Below are 23,438 nucleotides of genomic sequence, written 5' to 3'. Positions count from 1 at the left end.
GCGAAGTAAGTGTCGGCACATCTAGCACCACTCAGATGATCGAGAAGGGCCTAGAGATGGACCTTAACGCTGATGCTTCTTAGAATATGCTCTCTAGTGTGGGTTCAGGTCACGTGGATCATCCCTTAGCCGAAGATTAGTGTAGTGTAGACTTTATAATTTACATTTTTTTTTTATAAATGGTTGTAAGGAACGATCATTTTGCTAGTTTCATCTCAAAGCATTCTTCTTAGAATTTTTGACGCAATTCTTTGGCTATTGGGTTTTATTTTGTCATCTTTGGCTATTGTAGTTTCTTGGCAGTCGTTTCAACGTGCCTCATGTAATTGCCTTATTTGAATTACTACGTAATTCTATTATGTTTCCATCATTTTCTTGTTGGTCATGCGACTTGCCTTCATACCTCTTTAGGCTTTGATTTATAAGCCACAACAGTTCAGTTTTTGCCTATTCTTATCTACACCTTCTCTTCAAGGCTCTTTGGCCCCAAGAAAGTCGGGATAGGCCTCGCGCCCTGACATGATTGCGAGACTCATGCAACATTCATCGAGCTCTCGGCTTTTATCCAGATTAGGGATTGTCGAGCCTTCACGAACGTTTCCGGGAGGGGCCTTCGTTTGCCATAGGGAACCTAGATTGGGCTAAAGATCCAACGCGGGATTCATCCCGAGCATCCGAGTTTTTACCGGGAGACCTAGGCGCCAGATCGATTGAGGAATCGGGTCTAGCTTAAGAGCGTAGCACTGGACTCAGTCGAGTGATCTAGGTGAGTCTGCGGGCATAGGCGTCGGTGTAACGCCTAAGATTTTTAAACTGAAATATAATGTAATACTCGGGATTTTTTTTAGCTTCTAATACTTGAGGAAATATGTCCTTTCAAGGGATTATAGAAGCCTTGAGACAAAGGTTCAGTTTTTGAGCCAGTGGCAAAATCATAAATATTGAAGTTTGAGTAAAAGTGTAATTTATCTAAAAACTAGGGGTATTAGCGTAATTAGTCCTTTTTTTGGGGACTAAAATGCAATTAAAAATTGGCCTAGGGACTAAGTTGGAAAGGGTCTAAGTGCAATTACCTGAAAAATTTGGGCCAAAGTATAATTCTTGAAACCTTTTTATTAACGGCATTTTGGAGATTCAAGAAAAGCCTCATAAATGATTTTAGAGATAAGGATGAAACCTCATGATGACGTTAGAATTAAGATGAAGGCTCATGATGACTTTAGAGATAAAGATTAAGCCTCATGATGACTTTAAGAATAAGATTTGATTTGATTTGGATAAGATTTGATAAGATCTTATTTGGATAAGATTTGATTTAGATAAGAATGATTGCAGAAAATCTAAGAAGATTTGGAATGATTAGAGAATATCTTAGAAGATTTGTAATGATTAGAGAATATCTTAGAAGATTTGGAATGATTAGAGAATATTTTAGAAGATTTGAAATAATTGGAATATCTTGAAAGATTTAGAAAATATTTGAAATGATTGTGACTTACTTGGTGGCTAAGTTTTCAAGCCTATAAATAGGGCTCATGGCCAAGGGTTTCCTCATTCTAAGTTGGGATAAATTCGTGCTAAACGGAAGTGCTTCGAGCTTTTTGTAAAGGTGAAGCCTTCAACATTCAAATCTCATCAAACCAAGTTAAGGTAAGTACACTATGAACTATTTATGATGTTTAAGCATGACCATGAATTTATGTTATGTGGTCCCTCATGTTATGTTATGTTCATGCAAGTTTCGGGACTGGAGCTCGGTAGCGCTACGCACGAGGGATTGTGCCCCCGTAGTTGGTCTAACCTCTCGTGTCTCCATATGATATGTTATGTTATGTCATAACTTGTTTAAATATATATGATGGTTCTCTTGTACTTACTGAGATTCGCATAATCTCACCCCTTATGTTCCCCCCCCCCCCCAGGTGAGTATGAATGAGGAGATCGAGACATGGACGTGGAGCGTGGTGGCTTGTTTAAAAATGATTTTCAAGAATTTAAGTTTAGTTTCCTTTTGAAACAATGTTTTTAGGGTTGAACTCTGATCTTTTCCTATATGTATGCCATAAAGCATGTCTTGAAATTTTATTTGATTTAAAGGAAGTATGATTTTGATTTTAAGCTCCGGATATTTTTATATGAATATTATTATCATTAAGCATGTAAGTAAGTTATGGGTGTCACATAGTGGCATCAGAGCAAGGTTTACATTCCTGTGACTCAAATTGTTTTTAAAGAAAATTTTATTTTTTTTTGCTTTTAGTAAAATTTTTAAGGAAATGCTTTTAAGGAAACATGAAAATCCACCACGTCCCGTTCAATCTTCTGATCTCCGGGTAAATTATAAGAATTGCTATGCTTATTCTTTATGAATACTATGCTCATGCAAGTCATATCCTTCTTAACTATGCAGTTATTCTCTCAAGCTATATTTATGAGCATATGTTGTTATATGTATGTACGCATATGAAGCTCATGTTGGAATAAGTATGTGAGAGATATGATTCTTATTTGTTATTAATTAGTATGCGTTTTTCGCTAGTGATATTGCTCCAAACTCAAGAGTTCGTGATTATAGCGGAAATACTTGTTTAGGAAGAGCTTATTAGAATGAAAGCAATTAGGAATCAAGTCCATCAAGAATATGAAACAATGGACTAACAAATCATAGTTAATACGAAGTTCCACAATAGTACTCTTTATCCTTAAGGACCCTACATTCAGGAATTAATTATTCTTTTTCACATAAGGTTATGGAAACCCGTGCAAGAAGTGCTAATAGTAGGAGCAGGTAGCCGCAAAATGAGGCTAGTGAAACCAACAATCTCAACGGGCAGTTCATGCAGTTCATTGATGCCATTCGCAACATGACGCCACTTGCCACACCACCAGTTGTACCTCCCCAAGAAAACCTAAGAAACAATGCTACCCTGGTTGACCAGTTTTGGAAGCTTCAACCTCTAACTTTTGAGGGTTGGTTAGACCCTCTGGTAGCTGAAGATTGGATAGCAGCAATTGAACGAATCTTTAATCTCATAGATTGTTCAAACCCTAGGAAGGTAACTTGCGCTACATATATGTTACAACATGGAGCAAGGCATTGGTGGGATTCTACTACCAGATCCCGACCCCAAGGGCATGTGTGGACCTGGGATTAGTTCAAGGAACTTTTTCTTAAGAAGTATTACCCCGTTAACATTCGTAACCAGAAGGAAGCAGAGTTCCTCATGTTAAAACAAGGTAGCTTGACCTTGATTGAATACGAAAGGAAGTTTGATGAGCTATCACATTTTGCCCCAGCCTTAGTGGATACAGAACAAAAGCGGGCAAGGCGCTTTGAACAAGGGTTAAGAGATGATTTATGGCAGGCAGTCGTAACTTTTGAGTTAGGCACGTATCATAAGGTGCTAGCTAAGGCCCAACTGGCGAACTTTAGAGAAAGTTCCAGCAACAATAGCAAGCTATCGCAGTCTGGACCACTAGAAAAATGTAAGTGGGAGGATAAAGGTAAAGGAAAGTAGGATTATTCAAAGAAGAATAGAGAAGGCAGTCCAACATCAGGGTATTATCAACTGAACCCAGTGTGTGGCAAATGTCAGAAGCGTCATACTGGACTGTGTCTCATGGGAATCGGCGCCTGTTACAATTGTGGTGAAATGGGTCATATCACCAAATTTTGTCCCAAGGGTCAGGTAAAGAAACAGCAACAACAACCATATCAACAGAAGCCAAGAAATCCCCCTAAGGGGCAAGCTAGGGTGTATGCACTCACAGGATAAGAGGAGGATCAGGACCGCAACGTGTTGGCAGGTAACATCCTCATCTCTAGAATACCTGCTTATACTTTGTTTGATTCTGGTTCCACCCATTCTTTTATATCCCCTAAGTTTGCAAGTAAATGCAATGCACATGTGGAACATGTAAGTACTCCCTTAGGAGTAGCAATACCCTCAGGAGATATAATAAGCACGAATCATGTAGTAAGAACAGCTAAGGTGGAGGTCGAGGGAAAGTTTTTAGAAACAACCTTATATGTCTTAGATATGCAAGAATTCAATGTGATTTTGGGAATGGACTGGCTTTCCAAGCACCATGCAACCATTCTATGCTTTGAAAAGGAAATAGTTTGTAAGTATCCTGAAGGGATAGAACTTTGCCTTTCAGTGGCTGAGACAAAATACCTTCCCCGTGTCATTTCAGCATTAAAAGCCAAGAAACTATTAGAGTCGGAAGGATGTATTGGATTCTTAATGTCAGTGATGGTTAAGGGAGGAAAAGAATTAATAGTGAATGACGTTAAAGTAGTAAAAGACTTTCCGGAGATTTTCCCTGATGACTTGACTGAAATGTCACCAGAACGAGAAGTAGAGTTCACTATTGATCTAGTGCCCGGTTCCGCACCTATTTCTAAAGCTCCTTATAGGATGGCACCAAAGGAGCTACACGAGTTGAAAACCCAGTTAGAGGAACTGTTGGGGAAAGGATTTATTCGACCAAGTGTATCCCCCTGGGGAGCACCGGTATTATTCGTCAAGAAGAAAGACGAATCAATGAGGATGTGCATCGATTACCGAGAATTGAATAAGATTACTATTAAGAACAAGTATCCTCCTCCCAGGATCGAGGACTTATTTGATCAGTTACAAGGTGCACTAGTATTCTCAAAGATTGATCTAAGGTCAGGATATCACCAGTTGAGGATCAAATCTAGTGACATCTCAAAGATAGCTTTCAGAACTCGATATGGTCATTATGAGTTTTTAGTCATGCCATTTGGCTTGACTAATGCGCCTGGAGTTTTTATGGACCTAATGAATCGAGTTTTCTATGAGTACTTAGATAAATTTTTCATTGTCTTTATTGATGATATATTGGTGTATTCTCGAAGTAAAGAAGAGCATGAAAAACATTTGAGGGTTGTTTTAGGGATCTTGAAGGAAAAGAAGAGATTTGTAAAGTTCAAGAAGTGCGAGTTTTGGTTGGAGCGGGTGGTATTCCTTGGACGTGTTGTCACAGCTCAAGGAATAGAAGTGGACCCCAACAAGGTAAAAGCGGTATTAAATTGGTCAAGACCAACCAATGTAAATGAGGTTCGCAGCTTTTTGGGTTTAGTTGGATACTACAGGAGGTTCATCGAAGGGTTCTCCAAATTGGCAGGGCCTTTGACTCAGCTGACTCGCAAAGGTACTAAGTTTGAATGGACAGAGAAATGTGAAATTAGTTTTGAAGAATTAAAGAAGAGGCTGGTGTAACGCCCCGCTCCCACTTATGGGTGTTACTCGTGAACAATCACCCGAATTGTCCACCTGCCTGGCCTTTGGCGAAGGATGAACCATGTTTCAAGAGGAAACACCCTAGGTGGGAACTAAGCTCGTCTTTCCCTTCGTTGAATCCCAGGATTCACTAGCAGAATTGGGCTTTAGCCTCACCGTATTGGCTATAAAGAAAATCTCATTCAGACGCCCAATCACCACTTTTTCAATTATTTTTAATTCTTTTCCCATTCAAGAATTTTTACCGGGCTCCATAAAATCACTAATTAAATCAATCCATTGATTTATTACCCATTTTGGAGGAAAAACTCATCATTTTTAATTTTTCAAAATTTTGGCATTTTCTCCAAAAATGCCCGAAATACCCCTTTATTTTGAAAATTCCTCTGGGGCCCAAAATAAATTTAGAAATGCCCCTTAATTCCCCAAAATTCCAAAATTTAAAAACAATTTGGCCAGCGGGCCCTCCTAGTGCGCCCAGGGCCCCGTTGGGAGCTGGCCGCGCCTGCCCGCGCGTGCCCACACGTGGGCACGGCCGCTGCAGCCCACACGCGCGCAGGCTGCTGTTGCCTCCAAAAATATATATATATATATTTTCTTCTTCTTGGGCCTCCTAACCCAATTTTTCCAGAAATGAAATTAATCAAGATACTTCACATTCATTCAAGTTTTTGCCTCTATTTCTCCATAAATAAGGCTTAAACCACATCTTTGAATATTACACAACATACATCAAAATTTCCTTCCATCTCACACATGAGCCTTACACATCTTATTGTTGCTCACATAACAACTTCCAAAATAAATACCACACATGATTAAATACAACAATTGGGCTCTCCTAGCCATAAGATCACAATTAAAATAAGCACATGCCTAGGCTTCTTTAAGCATTATCTTTACAACAAAAATAAAGGAAATATACACCAAGAGCTTCCAACCCCAAGCTTGCATTTTCCCCTTTTTCTTTAACATCAAACAACCTACAAGGGGAGGATAAAACCTCATGAGCCACAAAGCTCAGTAAGGGTGCATATGCAAAGTAAATACAAGTATAACAAATATATGTAATGGCAAATGCATGCAAGCATGGTTAGGTTATTCCATCCTCACAACCCAACATGGTTTGAGGCATCAACCTACCACTTCTTTTCCACCCCCATGGCCATAGGTCTCATGAACAAGTAAAGCATGCAAAGAGATACATAAAAATTTATGCAACCTACTTACAATGCAATGCAAGGCCTCCACCACATGGGGCCATCCCTTACCTCTTCTTAAAGCTTTAAATCTTTATTTCAAGAAAGCTTCCAACATTCTTTTCTTCCACCTAAAATGGCATTTCAAAAGATATTTACTTTCCTCGCATACAAGAACACTAAATAAGGAGAAGAAGAATGAGACTTACCTTGATTCCTTCTTCATTTCTTCTCCCTTTCCTCTCATTTCTTCTTTCTTTTCTTTCTTCTTCTCTATTTCTTTCATTCAAATGGCCAAAGGGGAAACAAGTCTTCCATACTTGCCCTTATATACTACCATTTTCCAATTTCAAGAATGGATCTTCACCATCCATTTAAAGCACAATCCATGTGCTTAAGGGAGACTCAATCTCAACCATTCATTAAAACAACCAAGTCTCCTCTCTAGGAGAAAACACACTTTTAAATAGGTTGGCAATCCATGCCATTTACTCTCTTTAAATCCCCACCCTTGGATTTATTCTCCTTCTCAAGAATGCATCTCACCCATTAGATCTCTTGCATTTTTCATTTATTTCTCATTTACTTAATGAGACTATTTTCATATATATTTTCAAGACTTAATATAAGCCATTGGATATCTTTCACCTTTTCAAGACTTGATCCTAACCCTTGGATCATTTAGTCTTCCAATACCAAAATTAGCCATTTTCTCAAATATTTATTTTGACTAATTTCAACAAATCAACTTGAGTGACTAATTTCAGTCTTTCTCAATTAATAAAATCTCCATATTTTCCAAGGCATTAATGGGAGACCATTTTCCCATTTTCCTTTAAATTTATTTAATTCACCATAATTTCAAGTATTAATGGTGACTAATTTCACATTTTCTTTTTGGATTTTCCTTAATCCATATAATCATGCCTCTCATTAAATGCTTGAAAGACCAATTAACTTTTCTTTTGCATTTAATTAAATCACCCCATTTAACTTGGACCACAAAATGCCAAGTGTCATTACAAGACACTAACCTTGGCTTCCAAGCTTCCATCTCCACCATCCATGTGGCATCACCACAATTATCCACCAATTTAGGGAAAAATTAATTATTTTCTCAAATAATTTCATATTCTCCATTTTTCCTATTTTCCATAATTAATTTCCTCTATGGAAATAAATTCCAAAATTCCCAAAATACCCTTTGTGAATTTATTAATCCCATATATCTCCACATAAATACCAAATTGGGATTTTATTCACTTACACACCTAATTCCACATAGGAATTATTTCCAATTTCCCAAAATACCCTTTTTATTGGACTTCACTATCCAAATTGCCAAAATACCCTTCTCATGGGCATTCTCAATCTCAAGGATCCATCACCTTCACAAGGGCATTTTTGGAAGTTTTCTCACTTCCATTCTCATTCTCTTAACACCGGTTACACCAGATGTTACAGTTGGTCAACGCGACAGTATTAACTATTCCTGAAGGGTCAAAAGGTTTTGTTATTTATAGTGATGCGTCCAAACAAGGAATTGGATGCGTATTGATGCAAAAAGGTAAGGTAGTTGCGTATGCATCAAGGCAGTTGAAGCCTTATGTGCAAAACTATCCTACACATGACGTAGAACTTGCTGTAGTAGTGCATGCCTTGAAAATCTGGAGACACTATCTATACGGAGGTAAATACGATATCTATACCGATCATAAGAGCCTTAAGTACATCTTCACACAAAAAGAGTTAAATATGAGGCAAAGGAGATGGCTGGAATTGGTGAAGGATTATGATTGTGAAATCCACTACCACCCCGGCAAAGCAAACGTGGTGGCTGACGCCTTGAGTAGAAAGAAAATGAGCCAAGTAGCAGCTTTGACAGCACAAAAGCTTTTGTGTAAGGAGTTCGAGAGGTTAAGCCTCGAGTTTGTTGCTACGCCATCTAATTCTAATGCTCGTATGGCAGCACTCTCTGTTCGACAGACTCTCCGTGATCGGATTAAGAGCCATCAGAAGGGAGACTAATTATTTGAATACATCAAAGCTGAGGTTAACACTAAGAAGCAAAAGGACTTCACAATAGCTAGTGGTGACACGCTCTACTACCAAGGGAGACTGTGTGTGCCAAACTTTGAGGAAGTAAGGCAAGAAATTCTAGAAGAAGCCCACTCCACCCCTTATTCTGTACATCCTAGAAGTATAAAGATGTATCGTGACCTAAAGGAAGTGTTTTGGTGGAGGAATATGAAAGAAGATATAGCTAAATTTGTTGAAAAATGTTTGATATGTCAGTAGGTGAAAGCTGAGCACCAATGACCAGCAGGGTTACTACAACCATTGGAGGTTCCAGAGTGGAAATGGGAACATGTGACGATGGACTTTGTTGTAGGATTTCCAAAGTCAATAGCAGGACATGAGGCTATTTGGGTGATCGTGGATCGACTTACCAAATTAGCTCACTTATTACCTATTCGGATGACATTTACAATGGATCAGCTTGCATGACTATATGTTAAAGAAATAGTAAGACTACATGGTGTTCCAGTTTCCATTGTATCGGATAGGGACCCGAGGTTCACATCCAACTTTTGGAAGAGCTTACACAGAGCCATGGGAACCAAATTGAGTTTTAGTACAGCTTTTCATCCTCAGACAGATGGACAATCTGAAAGGACAATACAAACTTTAAAGGATATGCTTCGTATTTGTACCCTAGAATTTGGTGGACATTGGGAGAAACATCTACCATTAATTGAATTCGCATACAACAATAGTCACAATGCATCTATTGGCATAGCACCCTATGAGGCGCTATATGGAAGGAAATGCAAATGCAGATCACCTGTTCATTGGAATGAAGTTAGCGAGCGGAAAATTTTGGGTCCAGAGATTGTGGAACAAACTGTACAAGCCATTGAAAAGATCAAAGATAGTGTGAAGAAGGCTCAAGATAGACAGAAAAACTATGTAGATAAAAGAAGAAGGGATTTGGAGTTTTCCATTGGTGATAAGGTATTCTTAAAAGTTACACCCATAAAAGGAGTTTTATGGTTTGGGAAGAAAGGAAAGCTTAGACCTCGGTTTCTAGGCCCATTTGAGATCTTAAAGCGGGTTCGGAACGTTGCTTATCAGCTAGCCTTACCACCAGATCTCTCAGCAGTACATGACGTTTTCCACATATCAATGCTCAGAAAGTATGTCCCCGACCCAACCCATGTATTAAAACATCAACCATTAGAGATACAACAAGACCTGAAATATGAGGAGGCACCAATAAGCATTGTTACTCGGGAGGTACGAAGGCTTCACAATAAAGATATACCGTTGGTCAAGGTGTTATGGCAACATCATTCAATTGAAGAAGCAACATGGGAGCGCGAGGACGTTATGCGATCCAAATATCCCCAGCTATTTCATGACAAGAAGTAAGGTAAATTTTCGAGGACGAAATTTTTTTTTAGGAGGGTAGATTGTAACGCCCAAGATTTTTAAACTGAAATATAATGTAATACTCGGGATTTTTTTTAGCTTCTAATACTTGAGGAAATATGTCCTTTCAAGGGATTATAGAAGCCTTGAGACAAAGGTTCAATTTTTAAGCCAATGGCAAAATCGAAAATATTGAGGTTCGGGTAAAAGTGTAATTTACCTAAAAACTAGGGGTATTAGCGTAATTAGTCCTTTTTTTGGGGACTAAAATGCAATTAAAAATTGGCCTAGGGACTAAGTTGGAAAGGGTCTAAGTGCAATTACCTGAAAAGTTTGGGCTAAAGTGTAATTCTTGAAACCTTTTTATTAAGGTCATTTGGGAGATTCAAGAAAAGCCTCATAAATGATTTTAGAGATAAGGATGAAGCCTCATGATGACGTTAGAAATAAGATGAAGGTTCATGATGATTTTAGAGATAAGATAAAGGTTCATGATGACTTTAGAGATAAAGATTAAGCCTCATGATGACTTTAAGGAGAAGATTTGATTTGATTTGGATAAGATTTGATAAGATCTTATTTGGATAAGATTTGATTTAGATAAGAATGATTGCAGAAAATCTAAGAAGATTTGGAATGATTAGAGAATATCTTAGAAGATTTGTAATGATTAGAGAATATCTTAGAAGATTTGGAATGATTATAGTATATTTTAGAAGATTTGAAATAATTGGAATATCTTGAAAGATTTATAAAAGATTTGAAATGATTGTGACTTACTTAGTGGCCAAGTTTCCAATCCTATAAATAGGGCTTATGGCCAAGGGTTTCCTCATTTAAGTTGGGATAAATTCGTGCTAAACGGGAGTGCTTCGAGCTTTTTGTAAAGGTGAAGCCTTCAACATTCAAATCTCATCAAACCAAGTTAAGGTAAGTACACTATGAACTATTATGATGCTTAAGCATGACCATGAATTTATGTTATGTGGTCCCTCATGTTATGTTATGTTCAAGCAAGTTTCGGGACCAGAGCTCGGTAGCGCTACGCACGAGGGATTGTGCCCCCGTAGTTGGTGGAACCTCTCGTGTCTCCATATGATATGTTATGTTATGTCATGACTTGTTTAAATACATATGATGGTTCTCTTGTACTTACTGAGATTCGCATAATCTCACCCCTTATGTTTCCCCCCCCAAGTGAGTATGAATGAGGAGATAGGGACATGGGCGTGGAGCGTGGTGGCTTGTTTAAAAAGGATTTTCAAGAATTTAAGTTTAGTTTCCTTTTGAAACAATGTTTTTAGGGTTAAACTCTGATCTTTTCCTATATGTATGCCATAAAGCATGTCTTGGAATTTTATTTGATTTAAAGGAAGTATGATTTTGGTTTTAAGCTCCGGATATTTTTATATGAATATTATTATCATTAAGCATGTAAGTAAGTTACGGGTGTCACAGTCGGAGCATCCGATGATCCCGAGTTGATCTATCGTCATGGGTGGTTCTCGATGGTGCATGTTGTTTTCCATCAGTTTCGTTTGCCATGGGAGGGTTGGATTGAGTCAAGGATCCAACGCGGGATTCATCTTGGGCGTCCGAGTTTTTGCCTGGAGACCTAGGCGCCAGATCGATCGAGGAGTCGGGTCTAACTTAGGAGCATAGCACCGGACTCAGTCGAGTGATCTAGGTGAGTCTGCGGGCATAGGTGTCAGGGCATCCGATGATCCAAAGTTGATCTATCGTCATGGGTGTTAAATTGAGTCCTGGCGGTCTGGTCTTCAAGAGTTACATCTTGTCTCTTACTTTCTTCATCTATCGCTTTGAGGTTCGATCTATCCAAGGGGATCTGGCTTTGACCAACGATCCAATTCAAGATTCCTTCTGGGTGCCCGAGCTTACCGGGAGACCTAGGCGCCAGATCGATCGAGGAGTCAGGTCTAGCTTAAGAGTGTAGCACCGGACTCAGTCGAGTGATCTAGGTGAGTCTACGGGCACAGGTGTTGGAGCATCCAATGATCCTGAGTTGGTCTTAGGTCATAAGAACCAAATCGCACTTAGGCGACATAACCTCGCATGGCGAGGACGTCTTTTGACTTACCATGTAGCGGCTTCACCACCTTTTGTCCCTAATGAGAGTCAGTCTGTCCTCGGTGTATCCTGGTTCAATAGCCAGTCAGGTTCTGGATTCTTTCCGGGTGTCCGAGCTTGTCGAGAGACCTAGGCGCCAGATCAATCGAGGAGTCGGGTCTAGCTCAGGGGCATAGCACTGGACTCAAACGAGGGATCCAGGTGAGTCTGCAAGCATAGGCATCAGAGCATCCGATGATCCCGACCCTGCCTGGGGTCATATGCGCTCGATTTCTACCTAGTCACCCTGATCTCATCGAGGTCATCGCCGAGTTGTTGCACCTGCATTACATTTCATCGTACATATAAATGCTCAAGGCCTAGGTTACGTGGTTTAGCTTATAATTTTGCCTACTCCACGGGAATACAGGGGGTATATTCTTTTACGTATTGGGGGATATTATTACAATGGAAAATTTAAAAAATAATTCCAGTTCATAGCGGAGTCAAGTAGTGCTTCTTGCAATGAACACATCTCTATGTCTTGTGCTTCAAATCTTTCATAGCTAGCCTCGACCGATAGAGCAGGGAAATACTTTTGATGGTGCATAGTGTTCTAGGTCTTGCTCTTCACATCTCCTCTAATTGTTTCTCCTAGACCTTTTCTCCCAGCCTTGATGGTTTTTTGGTTTATGAATCGATTGAGTTTCCCATCTTTGATTAGCTGTTCAATCTAGTTTCATAGCTCCTGACACTATTCTGTAGTGTGCCCTGGGGACTCGTGAAATTTTTCATAAAGAGTCCATGTCCCTACTCATGTGCAATGGAGGAAAGGATAGCAACTCTTAGCTTGGTAAGGGGTGCAAAGCTTTAGAATTGCATCTTTTAGGGGCTCTCCTTTTCTCGGCAACTTCACTGATGTGTCCGACCCAACGTCGTTCGGCCTCCCGCTTCTTTTCCCTTCCCATGCTTATAAAATTTTCATTTGAACGATGAATTGTTCGGCTCGGCCAAACAATTTGGCCATTGAGTCTGGCTTAGAAAATGCTAGTGATCTTCTGAGCAGGGCGTAGGCGATTCCATTAAGCAAGGCTGAGGCTGCCAAACTGATTGGGAGGTCCCTTACCTCTTACGTTGCAACCCTAAACCGCTCAATGTATCGCTTTAGGGATTCATTTGGCCTTTGCTACAAGCTCATCAAATACATGGCACTCTTCTTCTTCGGGACATAGGCAATGAACGCCTCCAAAAACTCTTTCTTCAGCTGTTCAAATGATCGGACATGTCCGGCTGGTAATTCAGTGAACCATTGTTGAGCCTGTCCTACCAGGGAGAGCGAGAAGGCTCTGCACTTAGTGACCTCATTCCACCCATGTAAAGCGGCCATTGTGACGAAGTGTTGTAGGTGCTTCTCTGGGTCCTCCTTTCCCGAGTATACCAAAAGCTGCGGTAGCTCGAACCCTTGTTACACTGGTTGCCTTTGGAGTTCTTCAGATAAAGGAAACCCCTTCGGGGGCATTTCCTTTGGCGTCATCATTACCTGCTTCTGCTCTAGCACCTCTTCTATGAGGCGCTTGATGTCAGAAGCCTTGAGTGTTTCCTATTTTGCTTCGTTTTTGCGAGGAGGTGCGACATAAAAAGCTCTTGAGTATGTGCTTCCTGCTGCCTCTTTATACATGAGAGCTTTCCCTATCCTCCTATCATGTTCCCTTCCCAAGTCTGTCATCTCTGGGACTTGGTTATTCGACCATGAAGTTATAACTCTTACCCCCTGCCGTGTGGTCCTTGGAGGGGTTTCTATGGATCTCCGGTGTTCTCCTCCCGTATCGGCTTGTCTCATGTGGGGAATCAGTTCACGCAACAAAGCAGTGATTCCCTGTAGTCTTCTCATATTCTTCTCATTGTTTATCTTGAGTTCATCATTTTGTTGTTTTAGTTCCTCAAAATTCTTCTGTAGTTGTTCATAATCTGATAGCAGGACCGTGGGTGGGGCTATCCTGGAGGGTTCTAGAGGTACTAAAGTCTCCACAAGGTCTCTATTTGGAATTGAAAACTGTCCAAATAAGTGTTGTTCCTGACTAGCGGGTGCTGCATGCTGGACTTGCTTCCCTCGTTCTATTGCATACCTCCTTAATCTAGTTACGTGTACTTTTTCTTGCTCTGAACATTCCATGCCCCCCAGTCCAGTGGTCTGGTTGCCATCAAGCGTAGTAAAATTTTCTGAACGCACTTCATGGTCATGGTGATCTTCTGAAAATTATGGCACCGTAAGGTGCACCTGATTGGGGCCTCTTATGTCTTTTGTCTTCGTACAAGCGCTCCTTCGGGTGGAGTTATGCATGTTTGTCGAACTAGCTGATCTAACCCCATTCGGTATTTTGCATTAAGATTGGCTTTTTATTGCGTTTCCCACAGACGGCGCCAAATTGTTGTTGCCAAAATACAACAATTAGAATTTTTAGGAGTGGGATACACGTGGATGCCGTCGGCCTCGGGACTTGATCGAAGATTTGGATGCAAAACTAAGGGGGGCTTCCGAAGGGTTCCTTCCGAAGAACGCTTCCGAAGCCTTCCTTCTGAAGGGATATGGGTTTCCGAATGTAGCTTCCGAAGGGTTCAAGTGGGCTTCTGAAGCTCGCTTCCGTGGGCAACTTCCGAAGCGTTCAAGAGGGCTTCCGAAGCGCGCTTTCGTAGATAGCTTTCGAAGGTCCAGGGGAGCTTCCAAAGCTTGCTTCCGTAGACAGCTTCCGAAGGTCTTCTTCAGCAGCTTCAGAAATTCTTCTCTAGCAACTTCCGAAGGTCTTCCCTGCAACTTCCGAAGGGTTTTTTGTCCTTCTGAAGGGTATTTGGTCCTTCAGAAGGAACTATAGTGGATAAACAAGGATTAGAAGGCTCGCGGGATTTTCCTCCCACGAAGGCCATCCGATGCTCAAGTTAGTAATGGAAGGAAAATAATCGCGAGGAATGGAAAAGAATACTAAGTTTCGGAAGGAAAGTGGGAGAGAAATACTGACTTGGAGTGGGATACACGTGGATGCCGTCGGCCTCGGGACTTGATCAAAGATTTGGCTGCAAAACTAAGGGGGGCTTCCGAAGGGTTCCTTCCGAAGGACGCTTCCGAAGCCTTTCTTCCGAAGGGTCAATGTGGGCTTCCGAAGGTAGCTTCCGTGGGCAGCTTCCAAAGGGTTCAAGTGGGCTTCCGAAGCTCGCTTTCGTGGGCAGCTTCCAAAGGGTTCAGGAGGGCTTCTAAAGCTCGCTTCTATAGGCAGCTTCTGAAGGTCCAGGGGAGCTTCTGAAGCGCGCTTTCGTAGATAGCTTCCGAAGGTCCAGGGGAGCTTTCGAAGCTCGCTTCCGTAGACAGCTTCCCAAGGTCTTCTCCAGCAGCTTAAGAAAGTCTTCTCTAGCAGCTTCCGAAGGTCTTCCCTGCAGCTTCCGAAGGGTTTTTTGTCCTTTTGAAGGGTATTTGGTCCTTCGGAAGGAACTGTAGTGGACAAACAATGATTAGAAGGCTCGCGGGATTTTCCTCCCGTGAAGGCCCTTCGATGCTCAAGTCAGTAACGAAAGGAAAATAATCGCGAGGAATGGAAAAGAATACTAAGTTTCGGAAGGAAAGTGGGAGAGAAATACCGATGTCCAGATCCTTTTCTAAGGGTTGAACTTGGCCTTTTATAGAGATCGAGTAGGGAGCACACGTGGCCCTTCTGAAGGATTCCTTCCGAAGGGCTCTTTCCGAAGGAACCTTCCCCAACCGCTTCCAAATGGGGCTTCCGAAGCTCCTTCCTCAGCAGCTTCCGAATCCCGTTCCTCGGCAGCTTCCGAAGCCCCTTCCTCAGCAGCTTCCGAAACTCTTCATCAGTAGCTTTCGAAGCCCTTCCTTAGCTTCCGAAGCTCCTTCCTCAACAGCTTCCGGAGCCCTTTCCTCAGCAGCTTCCGAAGCCCTTCCTCAACAGCTTCCGAATGTGGCTTTCCCGCCATGCTTGGACTTTTTCGTTCTCGATTTTTTGGGACACCACAATGTCTCATGACATGTGAAATCGTAAAATCGTACGAATTGCCTCATGACAATGTCAAATACATTTATAGCCTTTAAGAATTCTAAGGCCCTTAGTAACAAGGAAAAGTGTCAATGTGGTTAAATCTTTAATGTTCAATAGAGGAGATGAATGGACATTAAAAGATTCAATCAATTTTATGAAACACGTGTAATTCATCACCATGTAATTATTTCGAGGTCTCGATAACAAAATTGTAATATCAAGAAATTTTTAAAAATATATATAAAGAAATAGGAAATTCAAATAAATAAGGTCAAAGGGTTTATTAATAATTTTGTCAAAGACTATAACCCTTTAAGCATACTTTGATAATTTTCCCAAAATTAAAACCTAAATAAGGACATTTTGGAAAAAATTTCAAGGGTATAAATGCAAGAATTATAAGAAAATAGGGTTGTAGTGTGATATTTCAAAGATTATTGGGGTGCAAGTGTACTTAGAACTCTACGAGATGAAATTGAGAACCAAACTTGAAAGGGGACACTCATTGGATCTCAACGACTAACCAATAAAGGCCTAGATAAAAGAAGAAATAAAGATAAGGGGTTTAAGCATAATTTTAAAAAATTTCTAAGGCAGTGAAAGTATAACCCAACTCTAATCATGGAGCAAGATACAAGGTGGGTGTTGGGGTACTAAAGTTAAGGAGTAAAACCCAACTCCTTCCCGTCATGTTGTCCCTCCAATTCCTAAGAGGATTATAAAATAAATTATATACATGAAACACATCATTTAACCTTGGACTTAATATTATACTGCATTAACAAGCTATCATAATATCTATCAAAAAATATTTATAAAAAAATACAACTACCACAATATATCATCTTTATAAGAATAAGCAGTTGCTAAGTTCTTTTTCCTTTTTTCATAGATGATCATCAACATACAATTTACATTATTTTTTTAAGTTACAAATCATTATAATAATTGAGGTTTCTGTTACTAACCCACTAATCAATAAAATCTTCTAAAACTTACTTGAGTGAATACTTTTATACCTTTCTTTTCAAAGAATTCTGCATTCTCAACTAACATTGGATGAATATAATTAATGTGATGCCATATGCGGTTGGACAATGTGTAATTACCGGTCCATTAATAGCAAACAAGAGAGGTTTGGGTGGGACATGTAATGAATGTAGCCTTCCTTCCAACAATTTAGTCATTTATGGACGCTTTGAAGGATCGGTTTGTATGCACCACAAGCCAACTATTATCATCTTTCTTGCTTTTTCATCTTCTTCTTTGCTTGTAATACAATGAAGCCCAATTTCTAGTTCCTTTTCAAGATGTTTGTATATCCAATTTGAAAAATACATATCACTACTACAATCAACGACTGAATCATGTCAATTTTCTCTCCCCACAACCATGTCCAAAATCATCATCCCATAACTATAAACATCCACTTTATAAGAGACCCCTCTGTAGTTTCTTGAAAATAGCTCAGGGGCAATATGTCCAATCGTCCCTCTTGTTCCAAACAATGATATGAAACTTTGCTTAGGAAGACATTGTTTAGCAAGTACAAAATCAGATATTTTGGGACAAAAATTTTCTTTTAGAAGAATGTTGTGAGGCTTTATATCAAAGTGCAAAATCCTTGTCTTACAACCCAAATGGAGGTACTCTAACCCTTTAGCAACACCAACTGCAATCTTATATAATTCTTCCAATCCCAATTCATGTTCTTTTGGCATATTTCTATCATATATAAATTTGTCAAGAGATCCATTAGTCATGAACTCATAAATTAGAGCTCTTTTTCCACTCTCATAATAAAAACCTAATAGACTTATAGTATTAACATGAGATGTCTGACTTATACTTGCAACCTCATTAATACATTGTTCTCCATCACCTTTTGATTCCTTCAAAAGTTTCATTGCCACGAGGTGCCCATCATCTAACTTTCCTTTATAAACACCACCAAAGCCTCCTTCACCGAGTTAGTTAAGCAAAATTCCTTTTTGCTTGTCCTCGAGTGGCTATATGGCCGTGACCAGCACTTCATGCATGGCAAATAATTATTTATAATTATTTTTCATGTAAAAAAAATCCTTTTGTTTTTGCAACATAGCCAAATGGTTACAATAACTTTAAATGAGTATAAGAATATTTGACATCTAAACACATTATAACACATTATTTCTAGTTTTTATATGTTTTGTTTTTGTCCAATTCTTGTTTTCATTTAAAGCAAATAAAGAACCTAGCATGTTGGTTGACAACTTTAAATGACATTTCCTGATCTTGTTTCAAAAAATCACGGAAATGAAATGGAAAACTAAAGTCAGGGTTTGTAGCTTGCTGGTTTTGATTTTTTTTATTTTTTATTCTCATTGATCTCAAAACGTAAACAGAATGGGTTTAATTGTTTGTTTTAATTTACAACAAAATTTAAAATTCATGTGGTGGTCATCAGCGACAAGAAAGAAGCAGGGCAGAAACAGAACAATAAAAGAACAAATAGAGAAGTTAGTTTAGAAGGTTTTCTTTACCTTAGGGAAGGATCAGTTTGAGGTTTGGCCCTGCAATAAACAGCAGCAGATTAAACGAATTATTAGGTAATAGTCTGATACATATTCCTGCAGTAGAGAAGTACCGTTTTTTGCTGTGCAGTGAAATTTTGAGTTGATGGTACCATTCAATAGTTTTAATAGATCGTCATCGTTCTCACCAGGTTCAGTTTTAGTTTTAGATGGCGTCGAAGTCAAAGGCAGAAGAATGGTGTCGCAGCCTTGGAAAGAATCGGCAGAAGCAGAAACGTTGTGATGATCATCTGGTAAATGCTTCTTGTAGTACAAATTGAAATCATCACAGCCTGTGTAGTTGAAATACTCATCATGTGCGGGAGGGCTAAGTGGAGAGCTTTTCCTGCACCTGAAGAGGGTGAGATTGTGAGGGATAGTGAAGGAAATAGAAGGAGAATTGGGTATGCTGAAATTCCTTAAGCCACTGCAATCGCCGGCAAGTAAACGGTTTGTGAACTCTGGGTCATGGACGACTGTAACACTGCCGTTACCGCTGGGCGTGGATGAGATGTCAATTATCTGAAATTCTTCTTCACTTCCAAAATTGATATATGATACAGGATGTTCGTGATTACCGCAAATCACAGTGCACAGCCCGCACTGGGGATTGTTGATATTGGAGAGAGGAAAATAAAGCTGTGGTCCGGAATTTCCGCAGCGAAACGACGTGGGACAACTAATCTTGGGTGCAAGAGGAAAATCTCTCACCTTAAGAGCCCTTCACACATTGCCCCGCACACATGAGAGGGGTTAATCACGGTATACGGTGGCCCCCAAGTAGGAAGTACAGTGCATAATGCCCACAAGGAGCCACCCCCACAAGAGGTTGAAACTCTCATACTGCGGCTGCCATAACTCAAACCTTCATTTTTGGGTGTCATTTTTTACTCGGTGAACCATCCGTATTATGTCCATGGGGGCAAAAAAAATGGTGAAATTATAATCTTGATGTTATTATTGCTGTTATCAAGAGCAGAAACAGCGGGATGAGACAGGAAATACAAGGCCACAAACGGAAAGATAGAAACAGCCGCGATCGATATGAACGCCAACTGTTCACTGCAATTTAATTGGGCAAAAGAGGATGGGAATTACAATACAAGAATCGCTAAATATGCATGTTTGAGATGATGAATTAATGAAGGAATTTGCAGCTCAAGCACGGCAGTGAATTGACCCCAAAGACTTCGTCCCACTCACCAGAAAGCATCCCATAGCCTAGCTACGCTAGAAAATTCAATCCAGTGGGGGACGAGGGGTTTTGAGTATTTTAAAGGTGAAATTCATTATAAAAAAATATAAAAAATTCAAGAAAAAAATTAGAACAAAAAAGTAGTTGGGATCAAAAGTGGAGAAAAACTTTCAATCATATTCTGCAACAATCAGAACAGTGGAAGAGAATCATCAATTATGGTCAAGGCAGTTGAAAAAAATTATGCATGATCAAATCATTTGTCCTATATAAGTAAAAAGCTTGGAAAGAAATTAGAGAAACTAAAAAAAAATCACGTGGAAAGCTTATCCTTTTTACTCCATCTTTTATTTTGATTTACGCAAAACATTATCCTTTTGGGGGGTTTAGAGGAACCTTACGAGTTTTATTAGAAGTAATGAAATAAATATCATATATGGCTAAGGATGCAACTCTGTTCTTTGCAGCTCAAGCACGGCAGTGAATTGACCCCGAAGACTTCGTCCCAATCACCAGATAGCATCCTCTTCGATCTGCCCCCTCCAACTTGTGAAGACTTCTGACTCTTCTTCGTCCATGGGTAGGGGGCTCAGCCTCACTCATTAGTCATCATCTCTTACTTCTCTTTCCCATCCCACACTAGACGGCAAGCTCTCTCACAATCTTCCAAAGAAGTGTCAATTTCATGGAAAATACAATACTTGAAGAGTATTTGTAAGAATCTATATTTTCGTGAGATTGTCACATAATTTAATTAAATTTAGAATACAAAAAAATTGGCTTGATAACAGTTATAAGTATCGAATCAACTGTAGGGAATGCCTCGGAGTAAAATTATCTAAGGAAAATGATTCGACATTGATGAGAATCCCGAGATAAGATTTATGGTATCAAAAGAAATTAGAATTGAATCGATTTTTGGTACAGCTAAAATACAGTTATTATTTAGGCTACAAAATTGAATTGTTGTAGGGAATTTTCAAGAAGTCAACGGAAGCTTGAGAAGGTTTCGATTTTTTGTAATGAGCAACCCTTCAATGATTTCAAGATGAAACGATAGCTCGGTGAAGATACTGGGGTGGAATCGTCATTATCGAGTAATCTTCAAGTTATTAATTTTGAATTTTCGGTATCGTAATACAAATTAATTTGGTGTTTGAGTATGTAATTGCAATGAGAGAATTGCCCAAGTGTAATAGAGATGAAAATTAAGGTTTAATGTGTAATTTTTATATATATTAATGTAATATATGATATATATATAGTATATAGTATATATATATATATATAGGCATGGAATGGTAGCCATGCCCTGAAAACTCCCGTGCCTCTACAGCTTCAGCCATGCCCTGTAAGATTTGGAGAAATTTACACGCATTGAGGGAAGGCTTGAGGAATGGCCATGGCAAGCTCGAGGTAATAGAAATGCCTACAAATAGAGAGGAAGAATTTGAGAGAGATGAAGAATGGAAGATGGTCGAGAAGTAGAGCAGCAAGCTTCTAGCAGCGAGCATTGAAGTAATAGCGGCTAAGGCAGCTCGGTGGAGGTCCAGGAGGTGGCTAGTGGCGTCGGAGGTAACCGACGATGGCTGAGGCGAGCAGCAGCATCGGTTAGCCATGGCCGACGCGAAGCGGAGCTGCTGGCCACAATGTAGGGGTCGGCTGGGGTGTTGTGCGTGATGGCGGCCGTGGCGCATGGAGGCAGCGGTGGTCGCAGTAGTAGTAGATGACGGCAGGGCTAGCCGACTGAGGCAGGTGGAGGAAGGCAGTAGGCCACCATGCATGTAAGAGTTGCAGGCAGAAGGAGAAAAATGAGGAGGAGGAAGAAGAAGAAGAAGAAAGAAGGAAAAAGAAAAAGGAAGAAAAGAAAAGAAATGGAAGAAAAATAGAAAAAAAAGAGAAATTTTAAAAAAAATCCCAAAAAATAGAAAATGGATATTTATTAATATTTCAAAGATTTTGAAGAGAAAAATGGTTCGGGTACGCGTTTCAAGGATATGACATACATACCGAGGAAGTTTGAGAGGCTAAGTTAAGGTAAGTAAAATTTTTTAAAAAATTTTAGAAATTCAGGAATATTATTTTATAAATTGTCATAGTGAAATATTTAAGAAATATTTAGTTTGGATTTATTTAGGAAAAATAGGAGGAAATAGAGAGAAAATGCAAGAAATTATGAAAAAATAGATTTTAATGCTTAAATAAATATGATGATTAGGATACTTGAGGCTTAAGATGAAGTGGCTTGTGCGAATCTTGAGGTTGACACGCAAATCGAGACGATGCACAAATTTTTAGGCAAGGCGCAAAATCAAGGTAGCCTGATAAGCTTGAGAATGTAAGTGTACTTCTACAAGATTAGTACGGTTATAAATGATATACCTTTAAATAGGTACTTGGTACTACGTAAGTGATTTGTGTTTAAAAATCTGATCTTCGGGAATGTTTTCATCATATTGACATTTCCTGATATGTACCCATCACGTAGATTGCATACATGACATGACTATGAAATGCATATGTACACATTGATATCATTGGTCACACGCATTGTATCCATTTGGGAGTATGAACTGGCACCGCTATTTTGCCAAAGGTGCCCCCATGCACCTCGGCTTTGAAAGAGGTAGCTGTAAAAATTGTAAGCAACATGAAGGTGCAATTGACCCTTACGAAGAAGTAAGACATTGCATACATGCACGATAAAATATTTTATGCCCTTACTTAGATGGTTCATCATCTAATTTGGGTTTTGCCCCTAGAATATTCAAACGTTCCAGATAGAAATTGTAGCTGATACGAGGATGAATGATGCATGAAATGACACTTAGCAAAGTGCATGATGAATGAAAAGTATGTAATGTAATCCATGTATTTAAGTTCTATTACTTTGAAATCTGAACGTTTTGAGGAATGATGATATTTAATCATTTGGTTAATGATAATGTAAAACCTTATTTATGATTAATGAGAATGTAAGAATTGATTTATGATTAATGTTAAGATGTCAGATTCGATCCTTGCTTCTGCATTTGATGCGTATAATAATTCTCTTTCGAGAAAATATTTGAAAATTTTGGAATACATATGAGAAATGATATGATTTAGTATTAGTTTGAAAGAAAAAATTTATTGTCTTAGAATTATTCCAAGTTATAACACGCTCGATAAAGTGGAATATTACAGTATTGGTGGTGTTTTATAGATTACAAAAGTTAGTTAATATTAAACGGCATTCACATTGCCATTTGATAATTGAATATGTGTGCAAAACTAATAAGAATATGTTAATCGGTACTCTAGAAATTGGAATGCATGTGTAAAGGTAATTGTTGGTGGGATTTCATTGTACTGTATTGTCTTTAAATATTGAAATAGTCAAAGTTAAAATTAAATGTTACATATATATATATATATATATACTGAAATTTGTAAAGTGGGCCATCCTAGAATTTTAGATACCATGATGGGCAAATCCCGAGAATTTGTAAAGCTTTTAAAACAGAGTGCTAGTTATAATCATTGTTTGGTTACAAATATTAAGTTATGATGAGATAATAATAAAATAAAATAATATTATTTAACGTTAAATAAAAAATAATTCTCAGGTAATACTATTCCTTATTTGTTTTAAAAAAGGGATTTGATATTATAATACCTTGGCTTAATTTTTCATTTTACAAAAA

General features: G+C 39.1%; 1 protein-coding gene across 8 annotated transcripts in view; it reads right to left on the bottom strand.

The window, feature by feature from the left end:
• The window catches only part of LOC127805961 (uncharacterized), a 58,220-nt gene extending 38,444 nt beyond the window's left edge, over positions 1-19,776 (bottom strand). For 3 of the 8 annotated variants that reach the window (XM_052342824.1, XM_052342826.1, XM_052342825.1), the window contains exons 1-3: positions 19,269-19,776; positions 18,707-18,909; positions 18,528-18,557 (exon numbers count right to left, since the gene is read on the bottom strand). In XM_052342824.1, coding sequence (XP_052198784.1) covers positions 18,529-18,557; positions 18,707-18,909; positions 19,269-19,441 — 405 coding nt within the window. In that variant the 5' untranslated portion in view covers positions 19,442-19,776 and the 3' untranslated portion in view covers position 18,528. Of the gene's footprint in view, positions 1-5,928; positions 6,254-18,527; positions 18,558-18,631; positions 18,910-19,135; positions 19,240-19,268 lie in introns of those variants that run through there. The other 5 variants (XM_052342821.1, XM_052342822.1, XM_052342823.1 and 2 more) reach the window with 4 other exon arrangements.
• Between the last annotated feature and the right edge of the window lie 3,662 nt (positions 19,777-23,438).

The sequence above is a fragment of the Diospyros lotus genome, chromosome 7 (genome assembly GCF_014633365.1).
Source record: "Diospyros lotus cultivar Yz01 chromosome 7, ASM1463336v1, whole genome shotgun sequence".
Taxonomy (NCBI): domain Eukaryota; kingdom Viridiplantae; phylum Streptophyta; class Magnoliopsida; order Ericales; family Ebenaceae; genus Diospyros; species Diospyros lotus.
Note: the sequence above shows the minus strand (reverse complement) of the source record. Positions and strands in the feature narration are given on the sequence as shown.